Below are 20,215 nucleotides of genomic sequence, written 5' to 3' on the forward strand. Positions count from 1 at the left end.
ACCTACATTCTTAGGGAGAAAATGGATCTAATGGTATCCTTTCCATCACATTCACAGAGTGTGCAAAAACACCAGACAAGCCACATGAGGTGCTTCAAGTACTCGCCTCAAGAGGAATCAGCACTATAGGGCCAAATCATTAAAAAATGTAGTTAAGTATAAAACCATCAGAATAAACTTTTGAAATCTTAAATACAGATTCACAAAAATACTCTTTAAACTCATGGAAAAGATAATCAGGAAGTAAATGTGTGAGGAAATGATTCAGAGAGAGAGATCTTGTATTAGAAACCTTGACATCTATGACAGTGACCAGTTGCCCAGCTAAAACCCATGGAAGGGTGGATTACACTTTTGGACTTGCAGAAGGCATCTGACAGCTTCCGATAAGGATCTGGGAGAAGACAAAAAAAAAAAGTTTCCAGTCAGGCATTAAAGGGGCACTCCTTTGGTGGATGAGAAATCACCTAAATGATAGGGAACAAGTGACACTGCCATAAGTGAATTTCTATTAAGGGTAAATACTACAGCTGCTGCTTCCCCTGATCATTGTAAATGATTTACCAAAAGGATACAATCATACCTGAATATGATAGCACATATTACCAACCTATAAGGAAAATATCAATTCAAGACTATGACACCTATTAAGACACTCTCCAAGAGTGGTGCAGAATACTTGGTTGACACAATGCACCTAACCAAATGGAAAGAGGTAGAGATATGCTGAACTATAAATTATCTTCTTGTATGGATGCAATCATGCATCCTCCTATAAGACAGGGTTACAGGTTGATGCAGTACCCAGTCTCTTAACAAACGACCACAAAAGAGGAATTTTCAAGGAAGTAAACAATGAACTTGTGATTATCAGAACAGCCTTCAGGTACATAGGCAAAAGAGATGCTTAAAAATATTTACAAAACATAGACCCAAATTAGAGTACGCAGCACCAGTTTGGTCACCCTACTTACTGATCCATACAGATGTGCTGAATAGGATCCAATGGACGGCAACAGAGACTGTACCTGAAACAAGAGGCACTTGTACAGTTGCCAAAAAAAAAAAAAGTGATATATATGAAATACATTTGAACTTCCCATCATTCAGCACCCCCGAATCACAGCACTTTGGGGGGGAAAAAAAAAACTAATCAATGTGCAAATTTATGCAACTACAAGACCCTATATCCAAGCTTGTCACCTCCACTGGGGTGCCTATGGTGTTAGTATGAAGTTTCAATCTTGAAGTATTGTATTAACAGGAGTGTATGCATTTACAGACAGATGCAGGGGGTAATGACATAATGCTCCACATTCAATTCTAGTGGTGTGACACAGTATTGAGATAGGTCAGCTGTCAAAAACTTATAACATTTGGAAGAATGCAGTAAAATGAGACATGATTACAACTTTTAAACACCTTAACAGATCTATTAGTGTCAACAAATTACAGTTCTAGAAGACTGGGAAGAACCAAATAACTAATAGACAGAGCAAGAAAAAGTCAGAATAGATGTGAGGAAGTACCTCTACAACTATGCAATAATGAGAGAGTGTAAAAGCTGAGGAAGTGAAAAATGTGAAGAAAATCAACAAAGTCTTTTAGGAAAGAGAGATTAAGTGATGGTGTGAGTCCTCATGAATGTAAGGTAAAACTCCATCCAGTATACACACACAATCATTCACACACATTTACTATAGAAATACTGACACCCTTTCAGAAAAGTCATGTCTTGCACTGATTACTAGAAGCGGGAGAGTCAACATATATCTAACAAAAGAATAAAGACAAGCAACTGAAACATAAAACATATATAAGTCTACAACATAATCAAAACAATATCTATCATAATCAATATAATTAAATGATAAGTGATGCCCTACAGTTAATCTCCTTATGTAAAGGGAAAAGTTACAAATCAAACTCCTTCAAAATGTGATAAACTTTAAACAATAAGTAAAGCATGAAAACATGTACAGCACATGTGAATATGTAATAATATTGATGCAAAAGACAGTGATTGGGAATGATGAAGAAATGGAATGAAAGGAGTACGGCACCTATATCCGCACTCCACGACTAGAACTGATGGACCCACTCTCACGGGTCTCCATAAACTACTTCTCCAGACCAAGGTAATGATAACTCATTCATATTCTCATCAGGCATGAGAAATCATGAGACAATTTCAAGGTATATAAATTATTTTACCCATAGCTCTACAAAAAAGTCATATTAAATACAGAGGTATGCTTAAAAATAAGTAAAATGGATGAAAAAAATGAAATCTGACAGGATCAAACCTCCACTCATGATTATCTTGAAAAATCAAGATGTCGGTTTAGTTGATGCCTTTAAAATACACTGCAGTGTCAGTTCAAGTAAATTTCAAGATCACTGATTTTGGTACATGTGAAAAATGTTAGATGTGGCAAGAAGAAAAAGTAAAGAGATAAAGAACAACAGCAGCTTTAACATACACAAGTACATAACAGGAATACAGCATTTCATGCTTAGGTCAAGCCTCAAGTTCTTGTGTACAGTCCCTTGATTGGCTAGAGAGCCATAATTAGCCAATGTTAAAATCAATTTTATTATCATTATTTTCAAACCTGCCTTTCTTTTTTCTTTGACATAACCTATCCATAACACCTAAAGTGATTTATCAAAATATCTATAAATACAAAATGAGGAACATAAATGAAGTTAATATGTGTCATTCCTACAGTATTTGGGAGAGTTTGCATGTGCCACCCAGCATTGAATCCAGAAAAGAGAATGCTGTTGCCAAATTCACAGAAAAGGCCTACACACACACACACACACACACACTGACATATACGCTGCAAATACACAAACAAATCACATGAAAAAAAATTAATCAGGTTTGCCAAAGAATTGATACAACTAATTACATAACAAAAATGTTCATATAAACTTTACTTCCCACACATCATTATCATTAATATATCATATATTACTGTTATCATCCTAATGATACATTCTCTATTTACATACAATTATTTACTGATTAATAATTATCCCTAAGGCAAATTCTAAGACATGTTTTGACATTACCCAAGATCCTCCAAAAGACTCCTGCAGCCCAAGGATGTGCTACTTCCAGTAGCAGGGGTAATGAAGACCCTTGGAGTGAGTTCTTTGATTAGACTGTGCTCCCAAAGATACAGCATCACCAAAGGTTACTTTTTTACTTGCACTGTAACCTCAAGCAGGAATATATATATTTCATTCATATTTGCTTTTCCCACATGAATGAGGCAGCATCCAGAACAGATCAATGAGCACTTGAGGAGGAAAGATTATTTGGCTCCTTCCCTTGCATGGTAGAAGGGTTTGAATCCTGGCTATTGGAGGGTATTATGTGTTCTATGAAAGTGTGCGTTCATATGCACTATATTCGTGTACATATGTCTATATATATATATATATATATATATATATATATATATATATATATATATATATATATAGATAGATAGATAGATATAGATAGATATAAAGATAGATAGATAGATAGATAGATAGATATATATATATATATATATATATAGAGAGAGAGAGAGAGAGAGAGAGAGAGAGAGAGAGAGAGAGAGAGAGAGAGAGAGAGAGAGAGTGTGTGTGTGTGTGTGTGTGTGTGTGTGTGTGTGTGTGTGTGTGTGTGTGTGTGTGTGTGTGTGTGTGTGGCCTTTGTTGTCTTTTCCTAGCACTACCTTGCAAGTATGCGGGGGGAGGGGGGGTCGCCATTTCATGTGTGGCGGGGTGGCAATGGGAATGAATAAGGGCAGAAAGTATGAATTATGTACATGGGTATATATGTATATGTCTGTGTGTGTTTATATATATGTATACATTGAGATGTATAGGTGTGTATATGCGCGTGTGTGGATGTCTATGTATATACATATGTATGTGGGTGGGTTGAGCCATTCTTTTGTCTGTTTCCTTGCGCTACCTCGCTAATGTGGGAGACAGCGACAAAGTATAATAATAATATGAAAAAAAAATAATATAAGAAAAGGGGTCTACATTTCCCTAAAGCTGGAAGTTTCACAGCCTCGAGCTGCTGGAGCTTTTAGAGGTCCTGAGTAATACCATAACTCTTTAACAGAAATTGGTCCTAAGGTAATCATAAATACGTATAATAAAAACTGATTCACAACAGATTCAAGCAAAACATCCAACTCTCATCTACACATCCTAATCACTCCAATACCACATTATATATACAGCTCATAAAATCCATCTTGGATGACTTCAACCAACCCCAATACACACCAACACTGCATTTGACACCATCCTCAAGGAGCAGTTCTCTCTACAACTCTCTTCAGTCTCTTCCTTCATGACCTTCAATCACCTTTTGCAGACCACAGTGTGAAAGGCCTCTCATATGCAGATGATCTTACAATCATATCACAGCAACCTAATATTACACAAGTAGCAAAAAATAAATACAAAATCACATAATTTGAGAACTGACTTACCCAAAACAGAATCTCTGCATCTCCACAAATGTCATCAAAAAATTTTTAAACTCCAAACAAACTTACATCTTCCTGACACCTTGCATGGCCAATTGTTCCAACTCAACAAAACTCTTAACTTTGTGGGCATAATATAAGCCACACAAATAACATCCCTTCCTCACATCACAATCAACACAAAAGAAACAAACTAAACACCCTACAAACACTTGCTGCCCACTCTTAAACATCACCCCACCAGACATGTACCCATGAGACACCACACTCCCTAGACATATACTGGTCACACTTACCCATGTACACTCTGGACTCCAACCACTGTTCCAGTATTACAAACACCATCTCAACGCATCACAAGATCCCTCATGCTGCTCAATTGCCTTGCAGTCACCCGACAGACACACACATCATCAGTATACTTTATGACCTGTAGTCCCACATGGTGAACGTGCCCAGCAAGTGGCCAACTGTTGGAGGAAGGGGCTCCTGCAGCAGGAAATTAAGGTAAGAAGGCATATGCATACTGATCCTGAAATCCTCAACCATTCCTAAATCCACTATGTTCCTCTCCAGTCTGATGCTCTCTGCACGCCACCACCCTCTCAATCACCAATCTCCCCTACAACTTACCTGGTGTACTCAAAGTTATAACTCTGTAATTCAAACATTCACTTATGCATCACTTGCCTTTATGCCATGGTATGATACAGGCATTCCTTTAATCCTTAAGCACCTAATACTGAGCCATACAAACTTTGAGAGTCCTAATTAACCAATCAATAACCCCCTTTCTTGAGAAACTTGACTGATATCCAATCTACTCCAGCCACTTTGCCACACTTCATCTTATGCAAGGCTTTTACTTTTTACTATCTCTCCTCTTTTCACTAAACCACTTACCAAAACTATTGCTTAGCATACCTTCTATCTATCTATACCTCTGACACTCATTCTCTCTGCGAACTACCTCAAGTGGGTAGCCATTGCAAGTCTCCACAACCTGTGAACTCCAGTGCCACGTCCCACATCTGCCATCCTCAACTGGCCCTCAAAATACATGTACTCAACCTATTTCCTCTTCATCTCTTCTTTGCCTGTTACCACTTCCCCATTTAATGCCTTCAAATAATGCTCCCATTTATTCTCTTCACATTATTCACCTTTTCCCAAAACACTTTTTTATTCCCCCTGTAATTTACCAACTCTCACACCCCAACTCAAATCTGCCCTCTTTTTCAGCCCTTGCATCTTACTCTTAGCCTTCTATCACTTTCTTTCACAACTCTTAATCATTCACACTCCTCTGCATTTAACATCCTTACAACTCTTTTTTTCTTTAACAATTAAACTTTCTCATTCCACCACTCACTACCATTTGTCACATGCCCACATGCCACACAAATTTTTTCTTGCATATGTAAGCACAGCTTCCTAAATTACCTCAACATTCCTCATCCACTCAATTAGTTCCATTTATTCTCATCTTTTGCCATTCCTCACCCAACCTCTCTTGATTTCTTCTTAAACAAATCTCTTTTCCAAGATGTCTGCTTTAAAGAATCTGCATAATACATACTTAGAGAAAGAGAAAGATTTGTATGTGGCACTTTACGCTCTAAAGAAAGCATACACAAGGGCAGAAGGAATTACAGATATATGAAGTGGAAGGAACGCTCCTAGAAGCTTGTGTAAAAGCAGGAAGCGAGAATGATTACTTCCAGTTAGGGAAAGTCTATGGCAAGGGTGTGTGATGCTACCATGGCTGTTTTGTTTCTGGATGTGGTGGTAAGGGAGGCAAATGCAAGTCTTGGAGAGTGGGGTAGGTATGCAGTCCATAAGGGGGTAGGGCCTGGGAGAGGAGTAAGTTGCTGTTTGCTGATGTCAGAGGTCTGGTGGTAGACTCGAGTGAAAAACTGCCTGAGCTGGAGTCTGAGTACGGGAGAGTGTGTGAGAGGAAAAAATTAGGAGTTAATGTGAATAAAAGTATGTTTAACGATTTCAGCAGGGGCAGACAAAGGTTGGTTGGAGTGTAATGGAGAAAACCCAGAGGAAATGGAGTGTTTTAGATACCTGGAAATGGATGGAACCATGGGAGCTGAAGGAAGCAATTGGGTGGGTAAGGGGTTTGAGGTCCTTGGTGCATTGAGAAGCGTGGAAAGAGAGGGACCATTGTCAGTGAGTGTGAGAGCATAGAATGGGTATGTTTGATGGTATAGTCATGACAGTTATGGATGTGTAATATGGGTGATCTAGCTTTTTGATCAGCCTCCCATGATGTAGTGTCAAATGTCTTCTGGCAGTCTAAATACAAACAATCCATTCAACCTTCCCTATTGCATAAAACAGAGCTCACTTTCATTATGCATGACCTCCTTTCCCAAAAACCATGTTTTCTCTTAATTATAAATTCTCCTCTGTAAGATATCATCCATTTGCTTTCCAAATCTCTTTTCCAGCACCTTACATACCACACTCACCGGGAAAACTGATCTGTGTTTCGGCAACTCTTCCTAGTCTCATTTCTCATACATCAGACTAACATTTACCATTTTCAACTCCCTTAGCACTCTGCCATTTTCAGGTGACATCTTGGACAGTATTTCTAAAAGTGTGACAAGTATACTTGCACATACCTTCAACATATATGGTGAAATTTCATTACAACCATGATACTTTGTAGGGGAATCTCAATGCTTTCTAAAACCTCCTACCAATTCCATTTAATTGCTGCTGTAGATATAGAGTGAAAACTATGAAAACTTTTGAATGCTATTCAAATACTCACATATCCATACATCATCTACTAAAACTCTCCCTTTTCAATCTCTTAGCCTGATTAGCTATTCTTTAACTGAAAATTCACTACTGACAGGTATACAGAAAAATTCTTGATTAACTTCATTTTTGTTCAGAATATTCTTTTTCAAAGTTTCTTTGTTCTACCTTTCTCATCTTGCTATACTCGTTCCATTTCCTCATATACCATGTAAATGCAAGCCACTAATACCTTTGCCATAGCGCATTGCAAAGCTCTTGCTTTTTCATATCTTTCACTGAACCATTCTTCCCTCAGTATTTGTAGCTAGAGACACCCGTGTTCCCAACTACTTCACTGTTCATTTCACTGAATCTTTCAACACAATACTCTGGTTCCTGGCTAATGAACTCGATTTCCCAATTCATGTTACCCATGAGTTGTTTTGTGTTGTTTCTTCAATTATTTTTCCTGTCTCAGTATATTCTTATCTCAGCTATTTTAACATCATTGATGCATAATCAAAATTAAGAATTACATGAACACCATTTCAAACTGGTGTGTTATATGTGATTTTCTTGATATCCATGCTAGTATGTGTAAAGTTAAGATCTAGTAAGGAAAGTGCGTCAGTCCCTCTCATCCTTCTGTGTTCAACTACATCCTAGTGTAAGAAATTTTCCTGTATGCACTCTTAAAAACCTGTCTCCATGACTCCCTCTTACCACGAGAGTCCAAATTATATCAGTCAACCTATGACTGAAATCCCCTGTTATCAGTTCTTTACCAATACTGATAAGTGCATGATCCCTTTTTATCAATTCTTTATACCACTGGTGAGAAGTGCATGTTTCACTACTTCATGAACCATCCTGATTATTTCTTGTGTTATCATTGTATATTTCTTCTGGAAAATTAAAATTCTTTCCTAGATAGCCTTCCCATTATGTATGGTCTGAATGGGACATCTTCCACTACTTCCTGAAAGGTATGGTTGTCTCTTGCTCAAGGGGCCACTCCTCCACCCATTTATCCTCTCTTTCACTTCTTACTGTCATGTATGCCTTTAGACAGAAAAGGGGAAATCTCAGTTTAGTAAACTTTTTCAACAAAATCATGAGCATCATCCCTTACACAATCCTTGAAATTCAGTTCTTTACCATTAATACTGAATCCAATAGCACTTGTATACAATTACTTTCAGTCCAATGTTACCATTACTTTACACTCCTAACATCTCTACAGTACAAATAAGGCTGATTTATCCTCGTCTCAATTGGTGTCTTTTATTTTTTCTTACTATATTCTTTCCTTTTCTTCCAATCTTCCCTTCATCTATATCACATCAGATGAAGACCCACTGAACCACACCAGGCTTTTAAGTTTCTTAACTTGTCCAAGTACCTCCAGGGTAGACAACTCCAAATGAAACATATCTATAACTGTCTGTCCTCTAAGATCTTGATATCAACCACAATTATCCTTTCTTTCAACACAGAAATAGTGTATGTGTAATTAGTTATCTATTTGTACTGAATGGGGAGAGAGTTTTACGCTCATGGCTACCTCCTTCTTGAACATTATCTACCATACAATGTCTTTAATTTGCGTATGCTGTCTGCATTATCCATATCTTCAGTCATTTTATTCCACTCATCCACAACTCTTTATATTATAAAAGTACATCATCTTTTTGAACAAACTTCTTGCTTATTCTATGTTGTGTCCTCTGCTTGCTCTATCCCTGAGTTTCTCAAAGCTGTTTTAAAAAAATAAAGACTGTAATCAGGGGTCCCTCGCTCTTCTCTTCTGAGGTAAGCCTAACTAAAGCCTCTAGCTTTTCCCTGTAACTTAGCTATCTTAATTCTTGTACCATCTTTACTACTCTCCTCTGAAAGTTTCCTATTAGTTTTTTTTCTTCCAAACTTGAGAAGTATATTCTAGTTTTGGCCTTGTGCATTAAGTGAACAGCTTTCTTAATATTTCCTTATCCATGAACATGAATGCAACTCTAATATTTGCCAGCAGACAGTTAGCATCCTAAACTATTCTCCAAAGGTGAAACCCTGATGTCAGGTTAGAGTCAGTGTTGACTCCCATGTCTTTCTTACACACAAATTCCTACTTGTGTGCATGTGTATTTTACTGTTTCCTGAACAGTGTAGTGCCAAGAAGAGTCCAAGAATGGCTCATCTGCTTACATCCGCTACCTGTCTGTCACTAAAATGCCCTGAAACCAGACCCTTCTATGTACTGCCAAGCCCCACAGACCTGCCTGGGTTATCCCCTGACTGCTTCATATGCTTTGGTTCAGCCTACTGAAAGCAAGCTGCCTCCTGCACACCACATTTCTCCAGTTCACTTTATCTCATGCATGTCTTGCACCCTCCTGCATGTTCAGGCCGTAAACCTTCAAAGCATATTTCACTCCATTCTTTCATCTCCAACTTGGTCTCCCTCATCTCCTTATTCTCTCCCTTTCTGACATCCATACATCCTTAGTCAGCCTCTCCGCACTCATCTCCATATGTCCAAATCATTTCAGTACATCTTCAGCTCTCCCGAACATGCTCTTCTTAATACCATACCTCTCTACCCCATCATTTCTAATATGATCAATGCTTCTCACATCACATATCACCTTCAAGCATATTCACCCTCTTCTATATTTTTGGATCTAGGGACCATGCCTTACATTCACACAACACCATTAGAACTACTATACTATCAAACACCCACTTTTGCCATCACACACATTGCTGTGTCTTAAAAGTATGCTCCTAAGTGTACCCAGGACCTTAACCCCTCCCCCATCCTATGATTAACTTCACCGTACATGGTTCCATCTGCTAACATGTTTGCCTTGGAACAGAATCCAATTCTATCCTTGTCTTGGTACAAAGTCCATATTCCTTCTTGTCTTCGAACAGAGTCAATTTCCCTATCTGTCTTGGACTTTTTCTCCATTCAAACACACTCTAATCAACCTGTCTCTCTTCCCTGCTAAAATTTATTACCTTACTTTTACCAACATCAACTCTCAACTTTCTTCTTTCACACACTCTACCAAACTCAGAAACCATCTTCTTTGTTTTCACTCAAATCTACCACTAAGAGCTAAAACAGCAACTGGTTAACCTCCCAAGCTAATATTTACTTATTTGTAAATACTTATTTCTAAGAAAGATGCCTGGTATCATTCATGATATCTTTCCTAAAGCCCTTGCAGCTCAAGGTTGTGCTACTTCTGGTAGCAAAGAAATGTGGACTCCTTTGAAGTGAGAATTTCTTTGACAAAACAGTCCTCCAAATATTACAGCTTTGCCAAAGGTGACTTTTCACTCGTGGTGTAAACTTGAGCAGGCAGAGTTCGGAAACAACCCCAGACATATACAAGTCTTCAGGCATCCTTTTCATTCTAGCCAGACATGAATTCTACTTGCACTCTCCTGTCACCTTGAATGGCTATTCAGGGTATTACATTTGACACACACAATATTCAACCCCATAAGACATATATCAACACAAAAGTAGCAAATAAACTAAATGCCCTTAGAACACTTAATTGTACCACACTTGGACAAGAAAAAAAAAACCTTAGTATCCTCAACAAACAATTCATCAGCTTCATCCTAAACTATGCCTCAACTGCCTGGTCATCCATCCTGTCAAACACAAATATAACAAAGCCACAAACAACATATAACAGAGCAATTAAAACAATCATTAGATGCCAAATAACCATTAACATTCATCACCTGCAAAAGAATACAAAGAACCTCTCTAAATAATCCTACTGCCACAATATGCTCAACACTCAGTTCTTTAAAAGAGTACAAGGCCCTTCCCACCCAAACACTCCTTAATAATTTATAGACCTATCTATCTATATCTTTGATGCCTGTTCGAAATGGAACTCCCTGAAAGGGGTGGCCACGGCAAAAGTGTCTCCATAACTAAAGAATTCCTGTGCCACTTCTTAGCCTTTACAGCCTCACCCTTAACAGGCCACTGGCAGAAGGCAAGTCTAGCACAGTGTTTGCAGAGGCTCCTACCTAATGTTCCTAATGATTACTTCTATCTAACGCTCCTACATACTACTTCTACCAAATGTTTCTACCTGATACTGCCTAAATGTTCCTACTTTCTACTTCTACCTACTGCTCCTACCATTATGATAAAAGGCAGGGATAGTGCATAGTGCTCACCACAGGAAAATCTAGAGTTATGAAGAATGAGCTGCATGAGTCAAGTGTTACATATGAAAAGGAGAGAGTATACGTTGTGGACAGAATACCAGTAGTCCACATGTTAGTGAGGCAGAAAGAAAAGACGGCTACTTGGGTCAAAGGAGTGCAACCTGACAACCACTTAAGTGCTGGCTCACTAAGCCGATGTCACTAACCCTCCTGATACCCAGTAGGGTAGTACTGGTAATATACCTCAGTGGTTGCTGGCTGGCTACCAACTACTACTACCCTCAAGTAGAAAAGTAAAGCTTACCCTTGCTTTATACTTCAACAATCTATGCTCACAAATTTTGCCATATCCAACAAACACGATACTAACAGAAAAGATACACATCTAAATGACCCAACAAGCACTAAATGACTACCTCCAAACCTAGTCTTAAACACCCCCTACCAAACATACAACCATTTGAAACCAAACTCACCAGGCATATGAGAGTTACATTATAAATGTACTCTGGACACCATCCATCACTAAAACTTACAAACACCATTCTAACATATCACAAGACCCCTCATGTCCAAGACACAACTCACATACTGAAGACACTGAACACTTAGGGTACCCCGAAACTGTCCTGCATTCACCTCATCCAGGCATGCACACAACATCACCTCACTTAATATATGGTCTTGTCTGGATGATGTGGCTTGCTTCCTGAGTGCCACAGGAGCTCCACAGAGGGGCCTCCTGGATCAGGAAGGAATGTATGTTTGTGTATATTTGGAACCATAGAAGCAGAGGTGAGTCATAGGGTGGGTGTTGGGTTGAAAGTTCTGGGAGCACTGAGGAATATGTAGACAGAAAGTCACAATCTGGAATCTGGGTAGGCAAAAATGGGTATGTTTGAAGGTGTAGCAGTCCCTGTGATGCTGTATGGGTGTGAGGTATGGACTATAGATGAGAAGGTACAGAAGAGGGTGAATGAGTTGGAAATGAAAAGTTTGAGGACAATATGTGGTGTGAAAATGGGAAGATCAAGTAAGTAATGATATGTTACGAGAGATGTGTGGTAATGAGAAGAGTATGGTAGAGAGAGTTGAAGGGGGTGTGCTCAAATGGTTAAGACATATGTACTGAGAGAATGAATATGCTAAAAATGTATGGTACAAGGAGAAGGAGGAGACCAATAGACTGAAGAAGACTTGGAGTCTGAACAAGCAAGAGAGTGAAAGGCATGCAAGGGATAGAGTTAATCAAAGAGTTATGATACACAAGGGGTGACGTGCTGTCAATGAACTGAACCAAGAAAAATGAAGAAACTGAGGTAAACCACAGAAAGGTTTGTGAGGCAGGGTTGTGTACAGGGGGCTGTGATTATGGTGCATTACATATGACAGCTAGAGAATGAATGTAAGCAGGCGAGGCCTTTTCTTTGTCTGTTATTGATGCTACCACGCTGATGCAAGAGATGGTGATTTATTAAGTATAATAAAGAAATATATATACATATATATATATATATATATATATATATATATATATATATATATATATATATATATATATATTTTTTTTTTTTTTTTTATACTTTGTCGCTGTCTCCCGTGTTTGCGAGGTAGCGCAAGGAAACAGACGAAAGAAATGGCCCAACCCCCCCCCCATACACATGTATATACATACGTCCACACACGCAAATATACATACCTACACAGCTTTCCATGGTTTACCCCAGACGCTTCACATGCCTTGATTCAATCCACTGACAGCACGTCAACCCCGGTATACCACATCGCTCCAATTCACTCTATTCCTTGCCCTCCTTTCACCCTCCTGCATGTTCAGGCCCCGATCACACAAAATCTTTTTCACTCCATCTTTCCACCTCCAATTTGGTCTCCCTCTTCTCCTCGTTCCCTCCACCTCCGACACATATATCCTCTTGGTCAATCTTTCCTCACTCATTCTCTCCATGTGCCCAAACCACTTCAAAACACCCTCTTCTGCTCTCTCAACCACGCTCTTTTTATTTCCACACATCTCTCTTACCCTTACGTTACTCACTCGATCAAACCACCTCACACCACACATTGTCCTCAAACATCTCATTTCCAGCACATCCATCCTCCTGCGCACAACTCTATCCATAGCCCACGCCTCGCAACCATACAACATTGTTGGAACCACTATTCCTTCAAACATACCCATTTTTGCTTTCCGAGATAATGTTCTCGACTTCCACACATTCTTCAAGGCCCCTAGAATTTTCGCCCCCTCCCCCACCCTATGATCCACTTCCGCTTCCATGGTTCCATCCGCTGCCAGATCCACTCCCAGATATCTAAAACACTTCACTTCCTCCAGTTTTTCTCCATTCAAACTCACCTCCCAATTGACTTGACCCTCAACCCTACTGTACCTAATAACCTTGCTCTTATTCACATTTACTCTTAACTTTCTTCTTCCACACACTTTACCAAACTCAGTCACCAGCTTCTGCAGTTTCTCACATGAATCAGCCACCAGCGCTGTATCATCAGTGAACAACAACTGACTCACTTCCCAAGCTCTCTCACCCACAACAGACTGCATACTTGCCCCTCTTTCCAAAATTCACCTCCCTAACAACCCCATCCATAAACAAATTAAACAACCATGGAGACATCACACACCCCTGTCGCAAACCTACTTTCACTGAGAACCAATCACTTTCCTCTCTTCCTACATGTACACATGCCTTACATCCTGGATAAAAACTTTTCACTGCTTCTAACAACTTTCCTCCCACACCATATATTCTTAATACCTTCCACAGAGCAAAAATGTGTGCAATGCATCCTCATTTTCAATCTAAATATCGATACACATAATCAAATCTTAAAAATACTTATGTTCTTGTACATTAGCAAGACATATATGAAAAATAGTAAAAGCATATTTTCATAAAAAAATTACTAAATTGAAATATATTCAACTGAGGATAAAACTTAAACAAAAATCCACTGATCCATCAATCATATCTACCTATCAAAGCATATACTTTAACAAGAGGCATCATAGCACTGTTTCTTAATGCATGAGACACATGTTCAACCTTATGTTCAGAAACTAATGGCATGAAATCAATCGCTTTGACTGTGCAATGACAGGTCACTATTATGTTAATTATTCCACTCTAAATTAACCCTTCTTACCTACAAAGCTGCTTCCCACAAAAATTATGACAGAAATGTTAATGATGGCCAATTTTCTTACTTCAATTATTCACTGATACAATTCATCTCCAGTTTCTGCTTTATTAGTGAAAGAAAATGTCCTATGCTCATTTCAGATAGTACGCTCTGCTACAGTTGTACTAACTATGCTATGCCATGCAGCCTTACCCAAACACATCTGACAACTGGACTTTCTTTTATATATCCCATGTGATTCTGAGATGACCTCCTGTCTTTAATGCCATCCTCCACTTATTCAGTTAGTTTCATCCACCCAGGAGGACTGATTAGCTTAGTCTGGAGCATTAATATAGCATAAGAATGATCAGCTTAGTCAGGAGCCTTTAAATATCATAAGACTGATTAGCTTAATTCTGGAGCCTATATACAGCACAGTGACCAAATTTAAATCTCATAGGTTGTAAAAAGAACCTTACAACTGCAACACTTCAAAGTTTGTTTCATCAATTCTTTTTCTTAAATAATGATTTAACATAGCTATTTTTGCTAACATAAATAATTCAATGAGCATGCCATATCCTAAAGTCATGAGGAATATACACAAGTGTCATCATGGTCCAGTAAAGGTGATATGAACAGGCTTTTCATTTAAAGGATTCTTTCTGTTCTGTTCTTTAAAAGGATTTTTTCTATCATAATGTGTCCAAGCACACACCTGCTTTATCACTGTTTAGGTGCTATTGCCCCACTTATGAAATATGACACAGTTTTAGCAAAACAAGGCTAGCCCATGATAGTTCAATTATCTAGTATTATTTCTTGTTTCTTTGAAGCACCTTTCCATATCTAAATCTAGGAGGCACATACATAGTCTTCTCCAAACACATTTAGTACAGTAAATCTTTGTATAACAGTGTTATGCATCTAAAATCAATACTGAAAACCTCCTACAAAGAACTCTGGTAGATTCTAACTCATGAAAACTTTACCTTAGCAAGTTCACAACATTAAAATCCCATTGTCACAAACCTACCTCCAGGAGTTTTTCCAGCCTTCTTAATTGCACATTCATTTCCAAATCATTACAATTATCAAGTTCCATAAACTTAGCTGGAGGGGAAACAAATAGCCTTGGTCTAACAGCACTAAAAATAATCAGTCATAAAAGTATTACTTTGCAAGAATCTTAGATGGTAAGATAATTTCTTCGTGGCAATAAAAGGTTATACCTTGCATACTGTCCTAGTATTTTCAAACTGTTTAAAGTAGAATGAACATCAGAGATTTTTAAAGCATATGAATTAAACTATATACACTTCATTTCCAATGTCCATATTAATCTTAAACACTTTTTCTATAAAATTTGATAATAACCCAAAGAGACATGACTAGCAATCCCAGGGTATCTGTACGCAAAGACCCGGCACTAACCAGTATCAGTCTTAATCCTCTCCATTAGCACCAAGTCTTCTTATAAGTTGCCAGAATCAGCAAAAGGTAGCCTTCCCTCATTATTCCAACAGTGAAAGTCATATTCTCATGAAATAAGAATAGCGACCTCTTCTTTCTAAAAACTTTTTGTTAAACATCTGTTGAAAAATCCAAATTAATGATTCCATAAATTATTGCCATGGATAAAGGCAGAAGCTGCCATAAGAGATACATTCTTATTGGATTAATGGGGGCTGACGGTATTGCCTTTAGGTTCATGCAATTGCAGCTAGGAGATACCTAGAGGAAATACTTAGTTGGCACTTTGAGGGGCATTTCCAAAAGCAGTGGAAATATTGAAGCAAGTCTTTGGCCAAGTCTGTGCTGTAAACATACCTACTCTCATTTATTTGACAAGTACAAAAAGTAATACAGTATACTGTATTCCAATTACTTAATTAGTTGTCTATCAAATAACCTCTTTTGCTGTAAACAAATACAAAAATAACAAATATGACTACCATAAGATGCTGTTCCCTAAAATTTCATCTAATCCCTTTCAAAAGACCAAGTTGTCTGATTGACAATACAGTACTGTTTATTACACACACTCGGCCTTACATTGTCAGTATTAATCTTACCTTTTCCTGTTTAATGAATCTGAGGACATCAGTCTCAATCTCATGACAAATGAGATCACAAAATTTTAACTTCATAAACTGAACACATAATGGCCTCAGCTTTATAAGGTAAACCATGGGTCACAATTTCATGGAGACTGAATACAGACAAATCCCAAACTCATACAGATAAAGTATGCATCTGTGTCAACCTTTTAAGAATATCTTGGCAATACAGCTGAAACCCATTTCACAACACACAATTATCTAAGTGACTGACATTCTGGATTGACTGAGTGACTTTAGAATCTTAACAATAACCTTACACAATGAATACTGCAGACACTTAGATTTGTGGATTTTCACATGGTGCTTCAAAAACAAAGCCTTATATTTCCTGCACACTTTTGGCATTTGATATACAGAAATCTGAATAAAGAGTAGAATAACCACAACAATGGAATGCAGTCCAGAAGGCAACTTGTAGAGAATTAAATGGATATAATATGCACTTAAAATGCAGATATTTCTGCTCTGTTCAATAAAGTCACTTTCACTTAAGATTCTAAAAAGAAAAATGATGGCTGTAAATCCTGAAAGACACTGAGAAATCCTTAATAACTACTGTAACATCTAAATGTGAAATACATTTCTATAATGTAACAATATACATACACAAACATAACTTAGAAATGAAACTAAATAGACAGGCATCAGAATACCCATGCGAAGTTGGAGAATACTAACATTCTATAAATTTAATGAATTTATTAAAAAAACTATAGTTTAGTGTAATTTTCCTGTCTATTTAGAGAGATTAGAAATGGATTTTACTATTACAACAAACAATTCAATAATAGTGTTGTGATCAGAAAGTTGAAGCCTAAAATAGTGATGCCATAAGGTTTATATCCAGTGTTGTGAACAGGAAAACAAGCACTGCATTATGAGGTTGTGTTCAGTGTTGTCATTAGGAAAACAAGCCTTACCATAAACTACTCATGGCTTCTATTTCCTGATTTCAACATGCTCTTCCACAACAGCACACACTTCACTCTGGAATAACTGCATACACAACACTTCCACATCACACACAGTAACCTACAGTCAATGTTAGGTCGTCATACAATCAATTAACTGTTGGCAGAGTTGCGTATACTGGTCCTCGTCCCCAGACACTCTGCGCATCTTGAGGGCACGGGAGTCTGCTGCAGATCCCTCGTGCACTTCTAAGTCTACCTGGGCCCCTGTAGGGTCCCTTACTGAGAGACCACAGTCTCGAACTCCCTCCCGGACAATGGAGGGAGCTCGCCTTTCAAGAATATGCATTATATTTCCTACTAGGTCCTCCTGTGCCATACCTGACCACTTAGTCGGAAGAGTCAGTAGAAAAGAGCCACTTCCTGTCTTTGGCAATTCCAGCTCTATGATGCCTCGCTCCACTAGGGGTGATCGATCCCCTGAAGGACTAATATCTGTCATTTCTGTGTCACTTTCACCCATTCCTCCATTATGGAATGGAGGAAAGCTATGTCTGAACTCCATGTTGGTAATGAGCATGTGATGCCGTGGGGTTCCAGTAATAGCATTTTGTCGCACCAAATTTCGTTCATTACGAGCTCTATGAACATTGTTGTTGTCTGTCACTGGGGATCTCCGTGATGCAAAACTACCTGCCGTTCCCCGTGTTATGGACGGCCCTTGAGTATCACACTGGCCAACACATGGTAATGGTGAAGAGTCTAAGCTCAGGCCTTTCGATAACCGCTGAGGGGAATGATGAGGAAACATGGTGATGTGGTCAGGAGTTGGAGGTGAATTGAATGGTGTGGATTCCATGTCATCTGATACATCTGGTGAAGAGTCTGATGATGAACCAATGATTACCTGACCTCCACTCTCATCAGTTATGGAGATCTGAGGGTTTGGTGTGAAGGTGTGAATGTTCCGAGGTACATGATGAGGAATGTGGCAACCTCTTGGGGGCTCCTCCCTAATGCTATCCAACCCAAGGGGAGGGGGCGATGGCCCTGACCGTGGTATAAGGCCTGGTGGAGGTGGTGACAGGGGTGCACCTGGACTTAACAATGACACTGGTGATGCTGGTTGAGGAGACAACACCAGAGGAGGTGATTGCCGATGTGATGGGCTACGAGGACCAGCAGGTGAGGACGGGGGATGAAGCTGCAGTCTACTCAAACTGAGTGCTGTACCCTCTATGCTACTCCCACTGTGGTGTAGTGGAGAACCTGCAACAAAGTATATTGAGAGAACAATTTTGAGGACATCTGACAATAAAACCATGCCAAACTGATTCAGCACATACGTTAGGCCTTGATAATGCCTGATATTACAAACAACTTACAAGAATAAGCAAGCATGAAGATATGAATGAAAGTAGAGAGAGGAGGGATGGAGGTGGAAAATGGTAATAGGGAAGAGGATGGTGAATAATGAAATGAGGAAAAAGTGGAGGAGGGGAAACAAAAGGAGATAATGAAGATGGAGATAATGAAGGAGAGGTGAATGTGACGAAAAAGCAAAATATAACAAAGAGTAAGGAAAGGAAAAATGAGGGGGAGGGAGGGGAAAGGAGAAAAGAAAGACAGAGAGGAGCTGTAAGAAGAGTGAAACAGGAAGGAGTCTGGAAGAAATTAGAGAATGAAAAACAGAGAATATGTATGTTTGTGGTATCAGTGCATTACACATGACAGGTAATGTGTGGATGTGAGTGGGTGTGGCCATTCTTCGTCTGTTTCCTGACGCTTCCTCACTGAGGCACGAGTGGCAAAGCTGTTTCCTGTGGGTGCACAATACACACATAAACATATACAAATCAACATATACATATATACATTCTTATATATACGCATGCATATACATATATACACATGTACATATTCACAATTGCTCACCTTCATCCATTCCCAGCGCCACAGGAAACAGCACTGCTATCCCGTGTCATCAAGGTAGTGCCAGGAAACAGATGGAAAAAGCCTACATCCGCTCACACTCAGTCTCTAGCTGTCATGTGTAATGCACCGAAACCACAGCTCCCTATCCACATCCAGGAACCATGCACCTTTCCACAGTTTACCCCAGATGTTTCACATGCCCTGGTCCATTGACAGCATGTTGACCCCAGAATACCACATCATTCAAATTCACTCTATTCCATGCATGCCTTTCACCCTCCTGCACGTTCAGGCCCCAATCGCTCAAAATCTTTTCACCCCATCCTTCCCCCTCCAACTTGGTTTCCAACTTGGTCTCCTGCTTCTCCTTGTTCCCTCCACCTCTGACATATATATCCTCTTTGGCAACTTTTCTCACTCATTCGTTCCATATGTCCTAACCATTTCAACACACCCTCTTCTACTCTCTCTCTCAACCACACTACTTTTATTACATCTCTCTCACCCTTACAATACTTACTTGATCAAACCACATCACACACACACACACAAACATATATGAGGCTGGAAATCCTCCCCTTCAGTTTTTACTTTGCCAAAAGAAGGAACAGAGAAG

The 20,215-nt window shown here is 38.9% G+C and overlaps 1 protein-coding gene across 2 annotated transcripts in view; it reads right to left on the reverse strand.

Moving 5' to 3' along the window:
* Positions 1 to 13,854: 13,854 nt before the first annotated feature.
* Positions 13,855 to 20,215, reverse strand: part of LOC139767069 (uncharacterized) — a 120,825-nt gene continuing 114,464 nt past the window's right edge. For both annotated transcript variants that reach the window (XM_071696035.1, XM_071696034.1), the window contains one exon: positions 13,855 to 18,933. In XM_071696035.1, coding sequence (XP_071552136.1) covers positions 17,798 to 18,933 — 1,136 coding nt within the window. In that variant the 3' untranslated portion in view covers positions 13,855 to 17,797. The remainder of the gene's footprint in view (positions 18,934 to 20,215) is intronic.

The sequence above is a fragment of the Panulirus ornatus genome, chromosome 59 (assembly GCF_036320965.1).
Source record: "Panulirus ornatus isolate Po-2019 chromosome 59, ASM3632096v1, whole genome shotgun sequence".
Classification (NCBI taxonomy): domain Eukaryota; kingdom Metazoa; phylum Arthropoda; class Malacostraca; order Decapoda; family Palinuridae; genus Panulirus; species Panulirus ornatus.